This window comes from Drosophila melanogaster, chromosome 2R (genome assembly GCF_000001215.4).
Source record: "Drosophila melanogaster chromosome 2R".
NCBI lineage: Eukaryota > Metazoa > Arthropoda > Insecta > Diptera > Drosophilidae > Drosophila > Drosophila melanogaster.
This window is the reverse complement of record NT_033778.4, coordinates 5,173,954-5,188,742: the sequence shown is the minus strand read 5'-3', so window position 1 is coordinate 5,188,742 and position 14,789 is coordinate 5,173,954. Positions and strand designations below refer to the sequence as shown.

At 39.1% G+C, this 14,789-nt stretch overlaps 1 protein-coding gene across 2 annotated transcripts in view, besides 12 other annotated features; it reads left to right on the top strand.

The window, feature by feature from the left end:
* The window catches only part of Nipped-A, a 73,058-nt gene extending 62,280 nt beyond the window's left edge, over positions 1-10,778 (top strand). For both annotated transcript variants that reach the window (NM_001103722.3, NM_001316406.1), the window contains 5 exon segments: positions 387-3,168; positions 4,083-4,619; positions 5,117-5,236; positions 6,976-8,193; positions 10,121-10,778. In NM_001103722.3, the coding sequence (NP_001097192.2) occupies positions 387-3,168; positions 4,083-4,619; positions 5,117-5,236; positions 6,976-8,193; positions 10,121-10,693 (5,230 nt within the window). In that variant the 3' untranslated portion in view covers positions 10,694-10,778.
* Positions 213-304: a mobile genetic element.
* Positions 3,287-3,751: a mobile genetic element.
* Positions 5,790-5,925: a mobile genetic element.
* Positions 5,927-6,705: a mobile genetic element.
* Positions 6,760-6,791: a mobile genetic element.
* Positions 8,509-8,547: a mobile genetic element.
* Positions 9,360-9,694: a mobile genetic element.
* Positions 10,779-10,936: 158 nt separating the features above from the next.
* Positions 10,937-11,032: a mobile genetic element.
* Positions 11,033-11,282: 250 nt separating this feature from the next.
* Positions 11,283-12,685: a mobile genetic element.
* Positions 12,686-12,979: 294 nt separating this feature from the next.
* Positions 12,980-13,850: a mobile genetic element.
* Positions 13,851-13,931: 81 nt separating this feature from the next.
* Positions 13,932-14,710: a mobile genetic element.
* A 17-nt stretch (positions 14,711-14,727) lies between these two features.
* Positions 14,728-14,789: part of a mobile genetic element that runs on past the window's edge.

The window sequence follows — 14,789 nt, the reverse complement described above, 5'->3', positions numbered from 1 at the left end:
CAGTGAAGCCTTTGGTCGTCAAAGGTGGTTCAAGGACGACGCGGAACAGCATTAGAGGAATGACAAAGGACTAACCGCACAGCAGACGACGAAGTATTGAGGAGTCATTTAGCGAAGTGGGCTGACAATAAAGCTAATCTAATCTGAAACCATGTCATCTCCTTGGTCGGGCAATCGAACAAACAATATGTTTGATGGGACAAACAAACAAACAGAAAAATGATTAAATTTCGCTATCGCATCTGCACAATCTGAATAACTGGGGTCTGGTAGTTTGGGCAACTCGACTATAGCATTCTCTCTTGCTTGTGATTTCATTTGTGATTTAATTTATGGAACCAATTTTTTTTCAATTATGATATTAAAACCAATAACTTTATTTTCAGGTGCGTTATGCTATTAAAAATGGCGATGCGTCCCGAGATCTGGCCTCAACCATTTGATATTAAGCTTAATTGGCTTGATAAAGTTCTTGCTACAGTGGAAACCCCTCATCACAACTTAAACAACATATGTACTGGAATAGATTTTTTAACATTTTTAACTACTATACTAAGTCCAGATCAGTTGGTGTCAATTATACGACCGGTTCAACGAGGCCTGTCCTTGTGTATAATTCATCAAAATACACGAATTGTGCGGTTAATGCATATGTTTTTGACGCGAATAATGGCAATTTTTCCACCTGACACCCAACACAAGCATGAAGATCTTGATTTGTTATATACCGCTGTTAGTAAAATGATCGCTGAAAACCTAACAAGTTACGAAAAGAGTCCACAACCGAATGCTTCTTCGCTTTTTGGTACCTTAATGATTTTGAAAGCGTGCACTACTAATAATGCAAGTTATATTGATCGAATTTTAGTCCAGTTTATAAGGGTTCTGAATCATCTTACAAGGGATCATATTAACACCATTGGTGGTAACACTGTTATTAGCCAATCTCCTGATTCAAATGCTTTACCTTTAGAACTCTTAGTTCTCTCTTTGGAATTAATCAAGAATAGGATCTTTGTAATGAGTGTGGAAATCAGAAAACTTTTCATAGGCACCATTTTGGTTAGTCTTATAGAAAAGAGCACGGAGGTAAAAATTATAAAATGTATAATTAAAATGCTGGATGAATGGATTAAAACGAAAGAGCCAAATGTTATGACACAAGTTCCTTCTATTCGCGAAAAGTCGGCCTTGCTGGTAAAGTTAATGCAAAACGTTGAAAAGAAATTTACTGATGAAATAGAGCTTAATATACAATTCTTGGAAATCATAAATTTTATATATAGAGATGAAATTCTTAAACAAACTGAGTTAACAAACAAACTAGAGGGAGCTTTTTTAAACGGATTACGTTTTCAAAATCCAAACGTACGCTCGAAATTTTTTGAGATTTTAGACTCATCAATGCGGCGTAGACTTCACGATCGATTGTTATATATAATTTGTTCCCAAGCTTGGGACACAATTGGTTCCCATTATTGGATAAAACAATGCATTGAATTGCTTATTTTAACAGCCAATACAATGATGCAAATTCAATGTTCAAATGAACAATTTAAAATACCCAGCATTACTTCAGTCATTCCAGTGAATTCATCAGAAACACAGGAAAATTCCTTTGTATCCTTCTTATCCTCTCATTCCGAATCTTTTGACATTATACAAACTGTTGATGATAAAGACGACGTGTATGATATCGATTTAAATGCTGATCGCAAAGAAGATTGTCAACAAATACTACCAAATCGACGTGTTACTCTTGTTGAACTAGTTTACAAGCAAGCTGAATTTTTAGAAGCAAACCGAAATATTAGGACCGACCAGATGCTTGTCGCCACATCTCAGCTATGTCATATTGATACACAGTTAGCTCAAAGCGTATGGTTATCTATGTTTCCACGTATTTGGAGTATATTCACTGAAGATCAAAGGTGTAATATCACAAAAGAACTGATTCCCTTTTTATCGTCTGGAACTAACGTTAATCAAAAAGACTGCCATCCAAGTACATTAAATACTTTTGTAGAGAGTTTAACTAAATGTGCGCCACCCATATATATTCCACCTAATTTATTAGCATACCTAGGCAAATCTCATAACCTATGGCATAGAGCTATACTTGTTTTAGAAGATATGGCCGTTAATCAATCAATGCAATCCAAGGATATTGATGGCGGTGAAAATCAATTCTCTGACTTGGATGTACAACAATCAAATAATATATTTGATTCACTTTCAAAAATGTATTCTTCGATGCATGAGGAAGATCTTTGGGCTGGCCTATGGCTTAAATTTGCACACTACCCGGAAACAAATATAGCTGTTTCGTATGAGCAAATGGGATTTTTCGAAGAAGCCCAAGGTGCCTATGATCTAGCAATGACCAAATTTAAACAAGATCTAAGTAATGGTGTAGTTAATACATATGTTAATAGTGAATTATTATTGTGGGAAAATCACTGGATGCGATGTGCTAAAGAATTGAACCAATGGGACATTTTACTGGACTATGCCCAAACTAATAAGGACAAAAATATGTTTTTGATTCTGGAAAGTTCGTGGCGCGTACCTGATTGGAATTTGATGAAAATCGCACTGGCTAAAACAGAACAATGCTATTTAAAACACTACGGCTTTAAAATCAACCTTTACAAAGGGTATTTGAGTATTCTCCACCAAGAAGAAAGGCAAACAGGCAATATCGAACGATATGTTGAAATTGCATCCAGCTTATGCATTCGTGAATGGCGTCGATTGCCGAACATAGTTTCACATATTCATTTGCCATATCTTCAAGCATCACAACAAATTATGGAGCTTCATGAAGCAAGTCAAATCCATCAGGGACTTGCTCAATCGCGCAACAATTCACTTCACGATATGAAAGCTATCGTGAAAACTTGGCGTAATCGTTTACCTATTATTTCTGATGACTTATCGCATTGGAGTGACATATTTACATGGAGACAACATCACTACCAAATAATAACACAACACCTAGAACAACAATCGGATCAAGGAAGTACAATGCTAGGAGTTCACGCATCAGCACAAGCTATAATTTCTTTTGGAAAAATAGCTCGGAAACACAATTTGACTGGTGTTTGTCAGGAGACGTTGTCCAGGATATATACAATTCCGTCTGTTCCTATCGTGGATTGTTTTCAGGTAATTAAGTTAAAAATATTTGGTTCATCAGATCCCCAAAATCAGATCTGCAAATAGAGTGTGGAAGCGACAGCATTTTGTTCTGATTTTTCTATTAAAGACCGAGAAATTTTATTTATTATACCCGTTACTCGTAGAGTAAAAGGGTATACTAGATTCGTTGAAAAGTATGTAACAAGCAGAAGGAAGCGTTTTTGACCATATGATCAGGATCAATAGCCAAGTCGATCTAGCCATGTCCGTCTGTCCATGTTAACGTCGAGATCTCAGGCACTATAAAAGCTTGAGGTTGAGATTCAGCATACAGATTTTAAAGACGCGGCGCAAGTTTGTTGACCCATGTTGCCCACAAACTTCCTAAAACATACACATTTTTGAAAAATTGTTGGATATATTTTCAGAATTTTTTTAGTCACTTAAATTTCTTTCGATTTTTTGAACAATTTTTAATTTTTTTCTTTTTTTATGCCCCAATACCTATCGATATCCCAGAAAAATTATACAATTTTGCGTTCGCATTCACACTAGCTGAGTAACGAGTATCTGTTAGTCGGGGAACTCGACTATAGTATTCTCTCTTTTTATTTGTTTTTCGGTAGAAGAATAAAAGTATTTATCATGTGGAAGTGTTTATTAATTAATATTTTTGTATTATCTTAAAGTGAAAAGTCTGTATAACATCTATACTTTCTACCTTAGCACGTACATATGTATGTGGCATTCTGCTGTCATACGTTTGTTTGGTTCATGTTTAGGACTGTCGTCAACCTGTTATAATGTATTTAAGTTTCCTATGAATATGCCAACATTATTTTTCTTCACCGAATTTTACGTATAATAATAATGTAATAATAATAATTATAATATAATAATTCTATAATAATCTAATCTATAATAATTTCTTAAATTTGCAGAAAATTCGGCAGCAAGTAAAATGCTACCTGCAAATGCCCTCAACATCTGGAAAAAATGAAATTAATGAAGCCTTGGAAGTAATTGAGTCCACGAATTTAAAATACTTCACTGGTGAAATGAATGCTGAATTTTACGCTCTAAAGGGGCTATTATTAGCACAAATTGGAAGATCAGAAGAGGCTGGAAAATCATTTAGTGTTGCTGCTCAGCTTCATGATGGTCTTACCAAAGCCTGGGCAATGTGGGGTGACTATATGGAACAAATATTTTTAAAAGAAAGGAAAATCACATTAGCCGTCGATGCTTTAATTTGTTATTTACAAGCAAGCAGAAATCAAATTGAAAGCAAAACCCGAAAATATATTGCAAAAGTTTTGTGGTTTCTGTCTTATGATAATAATACTAAAATCCTCATAAGCACTTTAGAAAAGCATGTGGCAGGCATTCCACCCTCTTATTGGCTACCATGGATTCCTCAGTTGCTCTGTTGCTTAGAACAGTTCGAAGGGGATGTTATATTAAATCTCTTAAGCCAAGTAAGTAAAACAAATGCCGTGTTTATGTCTCATTTATGTACATATGTCCCATTTTAGAATTAGGACTCAGTATAGTTTCGTTCCCTTAATAGCTATACTGTTTATGTTAACATTTTCGCGGCTTTTACAACACCATCATTGCGTTAGAGTAAATAATTTTCGTGCAATTCCATTAAATAGTTTTCCCCTTGGCGTTGATGACGTCCGCGAGCGATTATGTATGCGAAATTTTTGCGATATTTTGGCATCGAAGTTAAACCACCTTCTATAGTATCAATTTTGGCGCAGAGAATAGGCAAATAATCAATACTCCGTAGCATTATTTATATTATTTATGATCACATCGATAGACAGTAGACATGTAGTGAAAGGAAGGAGGAAGAAGAAAACGTTTATATATGTGTATATGCACATATGTACATATGTGTATGTGTACTAACCTGCATGTATTTCTAAAATATATACAAATAATCTCTTCTATTTTGTAATTAATTTAGATTGGACGCCTTTATCCTCAAGCGGTATATTTCCCGATTCGGACTTTATATTTGACTTTAAAAATCGAACAACGCGAAAAACATAAAACTGCTGAACAGGCTGTAAAAAGTTCATGCTCGGTAAGTATATTATTTCGTATTTGTACATTTTTTTATGTTCAATAATTGTTTATGTACTTTGAAAGACATATACTTTTATTTTAATCTTAAAAATGTCAGAACATCGCATAGCTAAATTTGTTTTCATTTTAACTTTGAAAATAAATTGAATAATTAAATAAATTAGATGAGAGAGGCAAAATAAAGAGCATTCGAGAATTCCTATTTTTTGTAACCGTTAGTCGTAGAGGAAAAGTAGGTAGAAAAAGACGCTCTCAATTTCATTTTCTCATTAGGACAGTCTTGACAGTCTTCTGTCCGTTTTTATTAAACTAAAGTGGAACCATACCATATATGATTAAGATAAGGTATTCAGAACGATGTCAAAGGCAAAAGATTTGAGACTCATCTGCCGTATATCTTTTATATCGGTGTGGATAAATACTTTTTAATAATGGCAATAAGCAAAATAATTATTGAAATGCTCCGAATTTTCCTTATTATCGATAATATTCCGGATTCATATAGACGTGAAGTATAATGATTATGACGTGCTAGAAGCACGAAGGACGTCATTTGCGCTTTTGTCTCTGGAATCTGTATTCTGAATCTCAACCTTTTAGTTTTTATAGTTCCGGAGATCTCGACGTTAATACGGACAGACAGACTTGGCACGATCGACTCGTCTATTGATCTTGATCAATAATATAAAGGGTGTGGCAGCATAACTTCCTTTTTTAAAATGCGGTTATTTGATGACAAGCGGAGCGCTAGTGGTCCTGCTCAAGAGGGGGCTACTGCAAAGTTTTGTCTCGACACAGTTCAGTCGCCATCATGCGTTGAAATAGTGAGGTGCCTGCCTTTGCCGTTGAGGCCTACTTTTGTTCGGCTGTTCGGTTATCAAAACACAGCGTGCATTTCGGAATCGCTTTAATTTAGCCCCGTTGGCTCCCGTCCCAGACCGCAAGTCAATTGTTACATGGGTCACTTCATTCAGGCAAACTGCAAGTGCGACAAAACGAAGAACTGGAGTCCCTCGATCCATAAGATCACCTCAGAACATTGAAGCTGTGAAATCGTTATCATTGCGATATCCACGGCGTTCTGCGCGCAAACACCCATCTGCCCTTGGACTCTCCAATCGCGTTCTGTGAGAAGAATTCTTCATGATGATCTTCTATTTCATCCGTAAAAGATGGCGATAGTGCAGGAACTTTCAGAACATGACTTCAATTCTCGGATGAGCGCCTTATCTCAATTAGGGCTGATTTGGAATGGCCAGCACGCTCTCACGATCTATCCCCTTGTGATTTTATATGGGTTTTTTTGAAATCCCGTGTTTATATGAATCGTCCAAGAACCCTACAAGATTTGAAAACAAACATCCAAGAAGAAATTGCCAACATAAAAGAAATCGGTTTATGGAAAAAGAAATCTAAATAAAAACTTTAAACATGTACCTACATTATAAAAATAAATAAATATTTTCCATACCATTTCAACGAATCTAGTATACCCTTTTGCTCTACAAGTTACGTGTTTAACTATGGTCGAATTTCTCAACTATCAGATACCCTACCCGAACGTTTTCAAGTAGGAAACTTTTAAAGTTAGAGACCGGTTTGAGTAAATAAATTAGTAGTGACCTCTACTGAACGCGTTTTAATATGCTTAGAAAATTTCCAAAATATTCATTTTTCTACATTTTTTAAGATTAAGTTGTTAGATAACTAAATATTTCATTATTTTATTATTTTTAGAACATCGATGGAACTACTTTAAGCTTTGGAAGGGGAGCAAGTCACGGAAACATTCCATCAATAAATCCCATTAAAGCAACTCCGCCCATGTGGCGCTGCTCTAAGGTGATGCAATTACAGAGAGAAGTACATCCAACAATATTAAGTTCATTGGAAGGAATTGTAGACCAAATGGTTTGGTTTAGAGAAAGCTGGACAGAGGAAGTTCTTCGACAACTACGCCAAGGCCTAATTAAATGCTATGCCATAGCCTTTGAAAAAAGGGATACTGTTCAACATTCTACCATAACACCTCACACGTTGCATTTTGTCAAAAAGCTGGGTTCTACGTTTGGCATTGGAATAGAAAATGTTCCGGGATCAGTAACCTCCTCAATTTCTAATTCAGCAGCCTCGGAGTCTCTTGCTCGACGCGCCCAAGTTACTTTTCAAGATCCAGTATTTCAAAAAATGAAGGAGCAATTCACTAATGACTTCGATTTTTCAAAACCTGGTGCCATGAAATTGCACAACTTGATATCAAAATTAAAAACATGGATAAAAGTCCTGGAGACTAAAGTTAAAAAATTACCCACGTCCTTTTTGATAGAAGACAAGTGTAGGTTTTTATCAAACTTTAGTCAGAAGACAGCTGAGGTTGAACTTCCTGGAGAATTGTTAATTCCCTTATCATCTCATTATTATGTAAGAATCGCAAGATTCATGCCGCGTGTGGAAATTGTACAAAAAAATAACACAGCAGCGCGTAGGTTATATATAAGAGGTACTAACGGGAAAATCTATCCGTACCTTGTAGTTCTTGATTCAGGTTTGGGAGATGCTCGCCGAGAGGAAAGAGTTTTGCAGTTAAAACGCATGTTGAATTACTATTTAGAAAAACAAAAAGAGACAAGTCGAAGATTTCTTAACATAACGGTACCAAGGGTTGTCCCGATATCGCCCCAAATGAGATTGGCAGAAGATAACCCAAACAGTATTTCATTGTTAAAAATATTTAAAAAATGCTGTCAAAGTATGCAGGTTGACTACGACATGCCAATAGTTAAGTATTATGACCGTCTTTCTGAAGTACAGGCAAGAGGCACTCCAACTACACATACCCTATTGAGAGAAATATTCTCTGAAATTCAATGGACTATGGTCCCAAAAACATTACTAAAGCATTGGGCTTTGAAAACATTCTTGGCGGCTACTGACTTTTGGCATTTCCGAAAAATGGTAAGCAATTTGCAATTTTTATTATTATTATTATTAAGACCAACATTTTTGAAAATGTAATATTTCAAGGTTGTTAGACTACATTTTTAATTCTCTTTATATTTGTGTCCTAAGTCCGGAATTCTCAAACACGTCGAGGTGAAATTCGAATGTCATCAGCATTGATATTGCGAAGATTTTTTAGAGCAATGGCACAAAAAGTGCAACCAGCTTACGGGACTAATTAAACGGCACTTTTCAGATGCTATTATTAATCCTGATCAAACGATAAAAACCATTTTTTAATGGAAAATATTTATTTTTAAAAGATGGCCTAAAAACTGGACGTGGGCAAAAGAAACTAATTTGTGGGCACATTTCCCAACTTCTTTTAGCTTTATAGGCTAGTTACTTTAAACCAAATTGACTTACCTAGGAGTCGTGTTACCTTAGAAATTCGGACGTTGGTAACGATTTACTTTGTATAATAACAAGGTAAAGAAAGTGTTATATATTTCCTTTCTCTGCTCCAAGAATTGTTAAGCTACTTTGAGTTTGGCAAGGGAAAAAATTTGAGTTATCCTCTACTATGGGTAGGGTATGTTGTTAAATAGAATAGCTGGAGTAGTTAAGAGGCTAGCTGGTCATGCCTAGCTGGAGTGCGATTTCTGTAGCACAACCATTGACTAGCAAATCGATCAATATACAATATATAAAGTATTTATTTATGCTATGTAATGTGAAGGTAAGATTGTTTAGGCATACTCAGTTATAATATACACGATGGAATTTGCTTTTTTTCCTGGATTGACGCCCATATTAAAAGGGTAAATAGATCCGTTTCTAAAATTGGTCGTATCGCTATAAGAAATGTTCATCGTTTGCATTTGCGTAAGGCACAACCTTTTACTCCTACCCGTGCAAAGGGTATTATTATTATCAATAAGTAATTTCGCTTTAAATTTAATTAAACAGCTTTGACAAACCATTTATAGCAAAAAACTTTATTGTCCGAAAATTTTGGCGTCCGTTTCTATGAAAAATCTCAGTTTTCCAAAGACAGACAACTATAGTAAAACTATCAGATACCCTTTATCGATACAGATAAAAAAAATGTCTTAGCTTCAAAATGGAAGTGCAGAAACATCGATGTTATTGATCTTTCAAAGCCTTTCCCATTTCCGAGCGCGCTTAAACTGCACTGTGCTCCCGCTCTCTCGCACTCTCACACAAAATATAAAGTTCTAAGCGTGCAGAGTGCTTTCTAGCGGTACATTTGACATCCCGATGCAAGTTTTGATTTTGTGTTTTTGCATCGAATTGACTAAATATGGATATTAATGTTTTCTGCTTTTAAAACAAATGCCTCAGTTTTGATTTTGTGTTTTTGCATCGAACTGACAAAATATGGATACTAATGTTGTCTGCTTTTAAAACAAATGCCTCATGGTTATAAAGCCTGAGCAGGCAAAAATGAATTTTTTGGCTATGTGATAAAAGTGTAGTTATTTTAATGCGTTGGAACGCTTGAAATTAGGCTACACAGAAAAAAACCATTAGAATCGTTCTGATACTTTTAACTGTGGCAAAACTGCGCTAAGGACATTTTCAAATGTTCAATCATTTTCCGCATACATAACATATACAAACTATTAATATGAAATATTTATGAGCAAATGTTAAAAACTTAAATAGAATCTCCACTTGTATATAACGAAATATCCAGACACCCCAATGACCGCTATGATCCATATTTATTACATTTAGCTGTTTTAGCTTCACGACGTTCGCGCTTCATCCGAAATATCGCATATTGCGGTGACCCACCTTTGTGTTACCTGATGACTTAATTTTTTAACTAACCGCGTCTTTGTGCAGAATATACATTTTTTAAATGTTAATTTTTTAATTCAATAACGTCTATTAACATGTTCTATTCATTTTTTAGCTTACCCTGCAGTTGGCTTTGGCATTTTTATGCGAACACGCTTTGAATCTTACTCGACTGAATGCGGATATGATGTACCTTCATCAAGACTCAGGACTTATGAACATATCTTATTTTAAGTTTGATGTAAATGATGATAAGTGCCAGCTTAATCAACACCGACCTGTACCATTTCGCCTGACTCCGAATGTTGGTGAATTCATAACACATTTTGGAATAACTGGACCTTTATCTGCAGCAATTGTGGCAACGGCTCGGTGTTTTATTCAACCAAATTACAAATTAAGCTCAATATTACAAACCATTTTAAGAGATGAAATAATAGCCCTGCAAAAAAAAGGATTCAGAGAATGTAAACTAATCGAAGGCTCTGAAGACCGTTATTCCGATGGAAATTGTATGGAGCACTCAGTAAACATTGTGAATTCAGCGGTGGATATCATAATGACGCGTTTTAATAAAATATCTTATTTTGATAGCATTGAAAATAAGAAGATTTCCGTGCTCGTTCAATCGGCAACTAACATTGATAATCTTTGTCGTATGGATCCTGCTTGGCATCCCTGGCTATAATATTGCAAATGTTACTCTAAAAACCAAATAAAATGATATTTTGTATTGCAGCCATATGTATTTAATTCATAAGGCAGATTCTCAATAGTACATTTTATAATACTGGTCATGTCCTTGGGCATTTGGGATGGGCATTTGATGTTAAGACTCCACTTTGACAGCATAAGCTCGCCGTACTAGGAACGTTTCCCTGATCCTTGGAGGATAAATGGTATAGAAGCGCATAAAAAATACCACAATTAAATCATATACCCGGTACTCAGCTAATGGAAATGTGAACGCGTAAGTTCATAATTTTCTGGGATATTATCGATAGATATTAAAAAACAAAATGGGAAATAATTTTTTGAAATCGTTCAAAATTGTGAGCGTGCCCGGCTTGGGCGTTTTGTATGTGTAAGGAGGGGCGTGACCAAAGTTTATTTGATATGCCGAATGAAATTGGGAAGACAAACAAGAAACGGAACGCTTCTTCTGCCTGCTACATACGAATCTATTATATCCTTTTACGCTACTAGTAACGAGTAAAATAAAGGGTGCGGATAATAAGCTAACCTCGACGTCTCCCAGCCGAGTGGTGGGCAGACGCTGCATGGGTCGATCATGCGGCGGCCTAGAAGGTCCTCGAGCCCGTGTCCAGCACAACAATGGCTGTCGGCAGGATATGGACACTTTTCTTCTGCGGCCGAGCGATCGTTGGCGACTGTGGCTCGGGACGGAGACCGGGAGAGGGACATCGGACGAGGTGCAGCGTGCTGACCCGCTTTGCGTGTCGGAGGTGGCATCGATGCCACTGTCGGATCTGAACGGAGTTCCTCATGCATGTGGAGTAGGGTGTGGTTATTCCCTCCACACTTCTTGCATCCCTCTTTGCTGCGGAAGTCTCCTCCTGAGTGCCGATGGGCGAGGCAGTTTGGGCAGTACTTATGGCACGAGGACGAGGAGCCATTTCAGAAAATTTTGTGTTGTTTTGTACAGCGAGACGTGCGGTTCTCAACAATTTCTGTCGAGCCGCCATTTGTGCGATGAAAGATTCTCCTCATTGACGACTACCATCGTCCCCTTGGACATTTGTGGTCGGAAATTGCCATTTATTGCGTTTGTGGAGTTCCTTAAGATACTGAGTGGGGGCTGTAATTTAGGCAAGCCCCAATCTGAGCGACTAGCGTCATCAGCTCCTTAAACATGTACATGTGGGCGGACGTAAATTTATTAAAAAGGGGTTTTGAATCTTTTCACTCCTGCTTATCACAGACCCCCCATATATGGAGCCCCGTTTGGGATAAACCCTCACAGATTTTTTGATGGCTTGTAGAAAGTCCCTGTAAGGTAAAGTTGCTGCCCCACTCCTTACAAAAGGATCGCTTTCACACAAACAAATCCCTTTGCTCTCCTTGTGTAATTTTTAATTTCAAAAGGGCCGGCGTAGTCAATGCCCGTGTAGGTGATGGCAGGCTTTCGTAACCAGGATATCTGAACTGGCGGTTGGCATATGCGGAAGAATTGCCATTACCATTTCGGTTAACAGCACGACACCACAGAGTTCTAGCCGTGGAAGGATACGGGTTTCAGCGGAGCCACTCGTGATTTGGCTGTCAGAAGAGGGGTCAAGATATTTTACCCCATTAAGATGTAGATACCCGCTCCATATGCTTTCTTAAACGCGTCACAGAATTTGTGATGTTCTATGGTCACCTCTCGGATCGCTGATCTGGATAAGGTCGGAACACTCATCTAAGAATGATTGCCACCTATGACTCATTTCGGTGGGAACCTTATAGCTGGTCTTATAAGTCCTGCAACCAAATCTCCTGCATGAACACTTTGGAGCGGATGATGAACGGAATGAGCCACCCGGCAGGATCGAACAACACAGCGATTAGGGACAAAACTTCTTGCTTTGTATAGGAGGGCTCCAAAGCTTTACGATGAGGGACGAAATATTACTCGTCGGACTTTGCCCACCAGCGAATACCGAGCGTCTTGGCCGTGGAAGAAAAACCGGAAATGGAAGAAAGAAATTTTTCTTGCGGGCATCGAGACAAAGGTAAGCATTCGTGCCATTCTGCACAGGGATAATTCCCACTCTTGTTGTTTTCTTTGATCACGCTTACATACGCAAGCACTAACTTTTTTTTTGCTGGTGTAGTGGGTAGTGGACCATCTTGGTTGCTTACACGGAAGAGAAAAAAATACAGTTGATGCAAAAACTTGGCTTCCCGGACACTATCCCAGGGAAATCAACCATCAATCATTGGTATCATTGGTTTCGTGGCCAGATATCTAGGGCCACCGACGTTGGGCATGAGTCTAGCCAGCGAAGAGGCTGTGACTGCTGCCTGCTTGCTGGCGTAACTCGCGTGATCCTTGAACGATAGTATGTGGTCTATCATTACACCCAGGTACTTTAGGGACTCTTCGGAGGTCACCTGTGTGCCATTGACAGAGACTAGCATATTCTCCAACTTTTTCCTTCTGCTTAGCAAGACTGCCTCGGTCTTGTGGGCCGCTATTGCTAGCCCGGTTCTCTCGAGTCAGTGGATGGTAGCACCAATCGTAATGTTACATTTATCTTGCAACCCTGCGATTGTTTTGGCGGCTGCTGTAATTGCCACCCTACTCCCACGGGCCTGTTGATGCCCAAGATCCCATCGTACATGATGTTCTACAGGATTGGTCCACGTACCGATTCTTGGGGAACACCTGCCGAAACTCGGTATCATTTTGGGCCAGCTTCCGTATCGCACCATAGGACCCGGTCCGTAAAGTAGCTGCCAACGACTATCCTCAGATACTCCGCAATCCCCATTCAGTTCATGGCTCCGAGGATTAAGGGCCATCCTGGTTTTAAAGGCGTTCTTTTCTTTCCCCTATCACCACCTCTATCACCAGCAAGAGCGGTCCTGGCGGTCCAGGGTTCTTCCTTCGTTTCGAAAGCCATATTGCTGACTTTCTATGCCGTTGATGCTCTCGGTGATTGCATCTATTCGAGTATACAGGATACGAGCGAACAGTATTCCAACTATATTCAGTAGGCATAAAGGGGGGGAGGTTTTTGCAGCTGGTCTCTTGCCTTTCGGCAACAGGACTAATTTTGTGGCTTTTCCACCTTGTTGGGAAGATTCCGTCCAGAAGACATTGCTGGAAGGTGGTCCTGCACGCACCGGCCGACTCAACTCCGTAAATTACGAATATTTCGCGCCGCGTTAACTTAAGACGTCCGTCTGCACGTTCTCCAAATGCTCCGGTGTGGAGAGCTGGATACGCGGCTCGCTATGCTGCCGCCGCGGAACCCCTTGATGACGACTGCCACCAATGATCCCCAGATGCCTCAGGTTGCACTCCGCTGACCCGCGGACCTCGAGAATTCGCAAGACATCGTCAGCCGTGGTGAAGTTCGACGACCCAGAGCTATCGGGGAAGGCTATAGCCGAAAAGGTCCGAGCGATGGTTGCACCCTCCCTCGGAGACAAGACGGTGGACCGGCACAGAGGGCACATTGTATGCTCTCGAACGCACGCCCGATATACGGCTCTAAGCGAACTGTGGCCGAGGCCGAGTTGCGGCCATCGTGCTCGGAGTCCGTCTCAAGAGATCGGAGTCAATGTTCGCGTTGTTGCAGGAGCCGGGGATGGAATGGAAGTGCTGCCTGAAGGAATGAGAATGTTCACCGACCGGCGAGGGAACCAAACCATAATAGTGGATCATCAGGATGCCATCTGTATGCCAGTGGAGACCCAAACCACAGATTGTGGAGTATGTCCGGTCGTTAAAGGGAGTTTTGGCTTTATCTTCCTTTGCTCAGCATACTGCCGATTCTATGCACCTCTGGAACCCTGACTGCCGACCTCTGCGCTGCGGGGCTCGAAGTACGGAGACTTCGTCGCGTACTCTAAGATGGAAGACGACGTGATGACGATGAGAGCTCTAAGTGGTCAAGCTGAGACGTGCCTCAGCCAACTACAAAAAGCTTATTAGGCGGCCGAAAATTTATGGAAATGATTCGTGGGAGATCATTTACAAGAGGCTTTAGATTGCGGGTGCACACTTTAGAGTCCGGCTCCTTTTTGCTACATTAATGAATAAGATTAAGAAT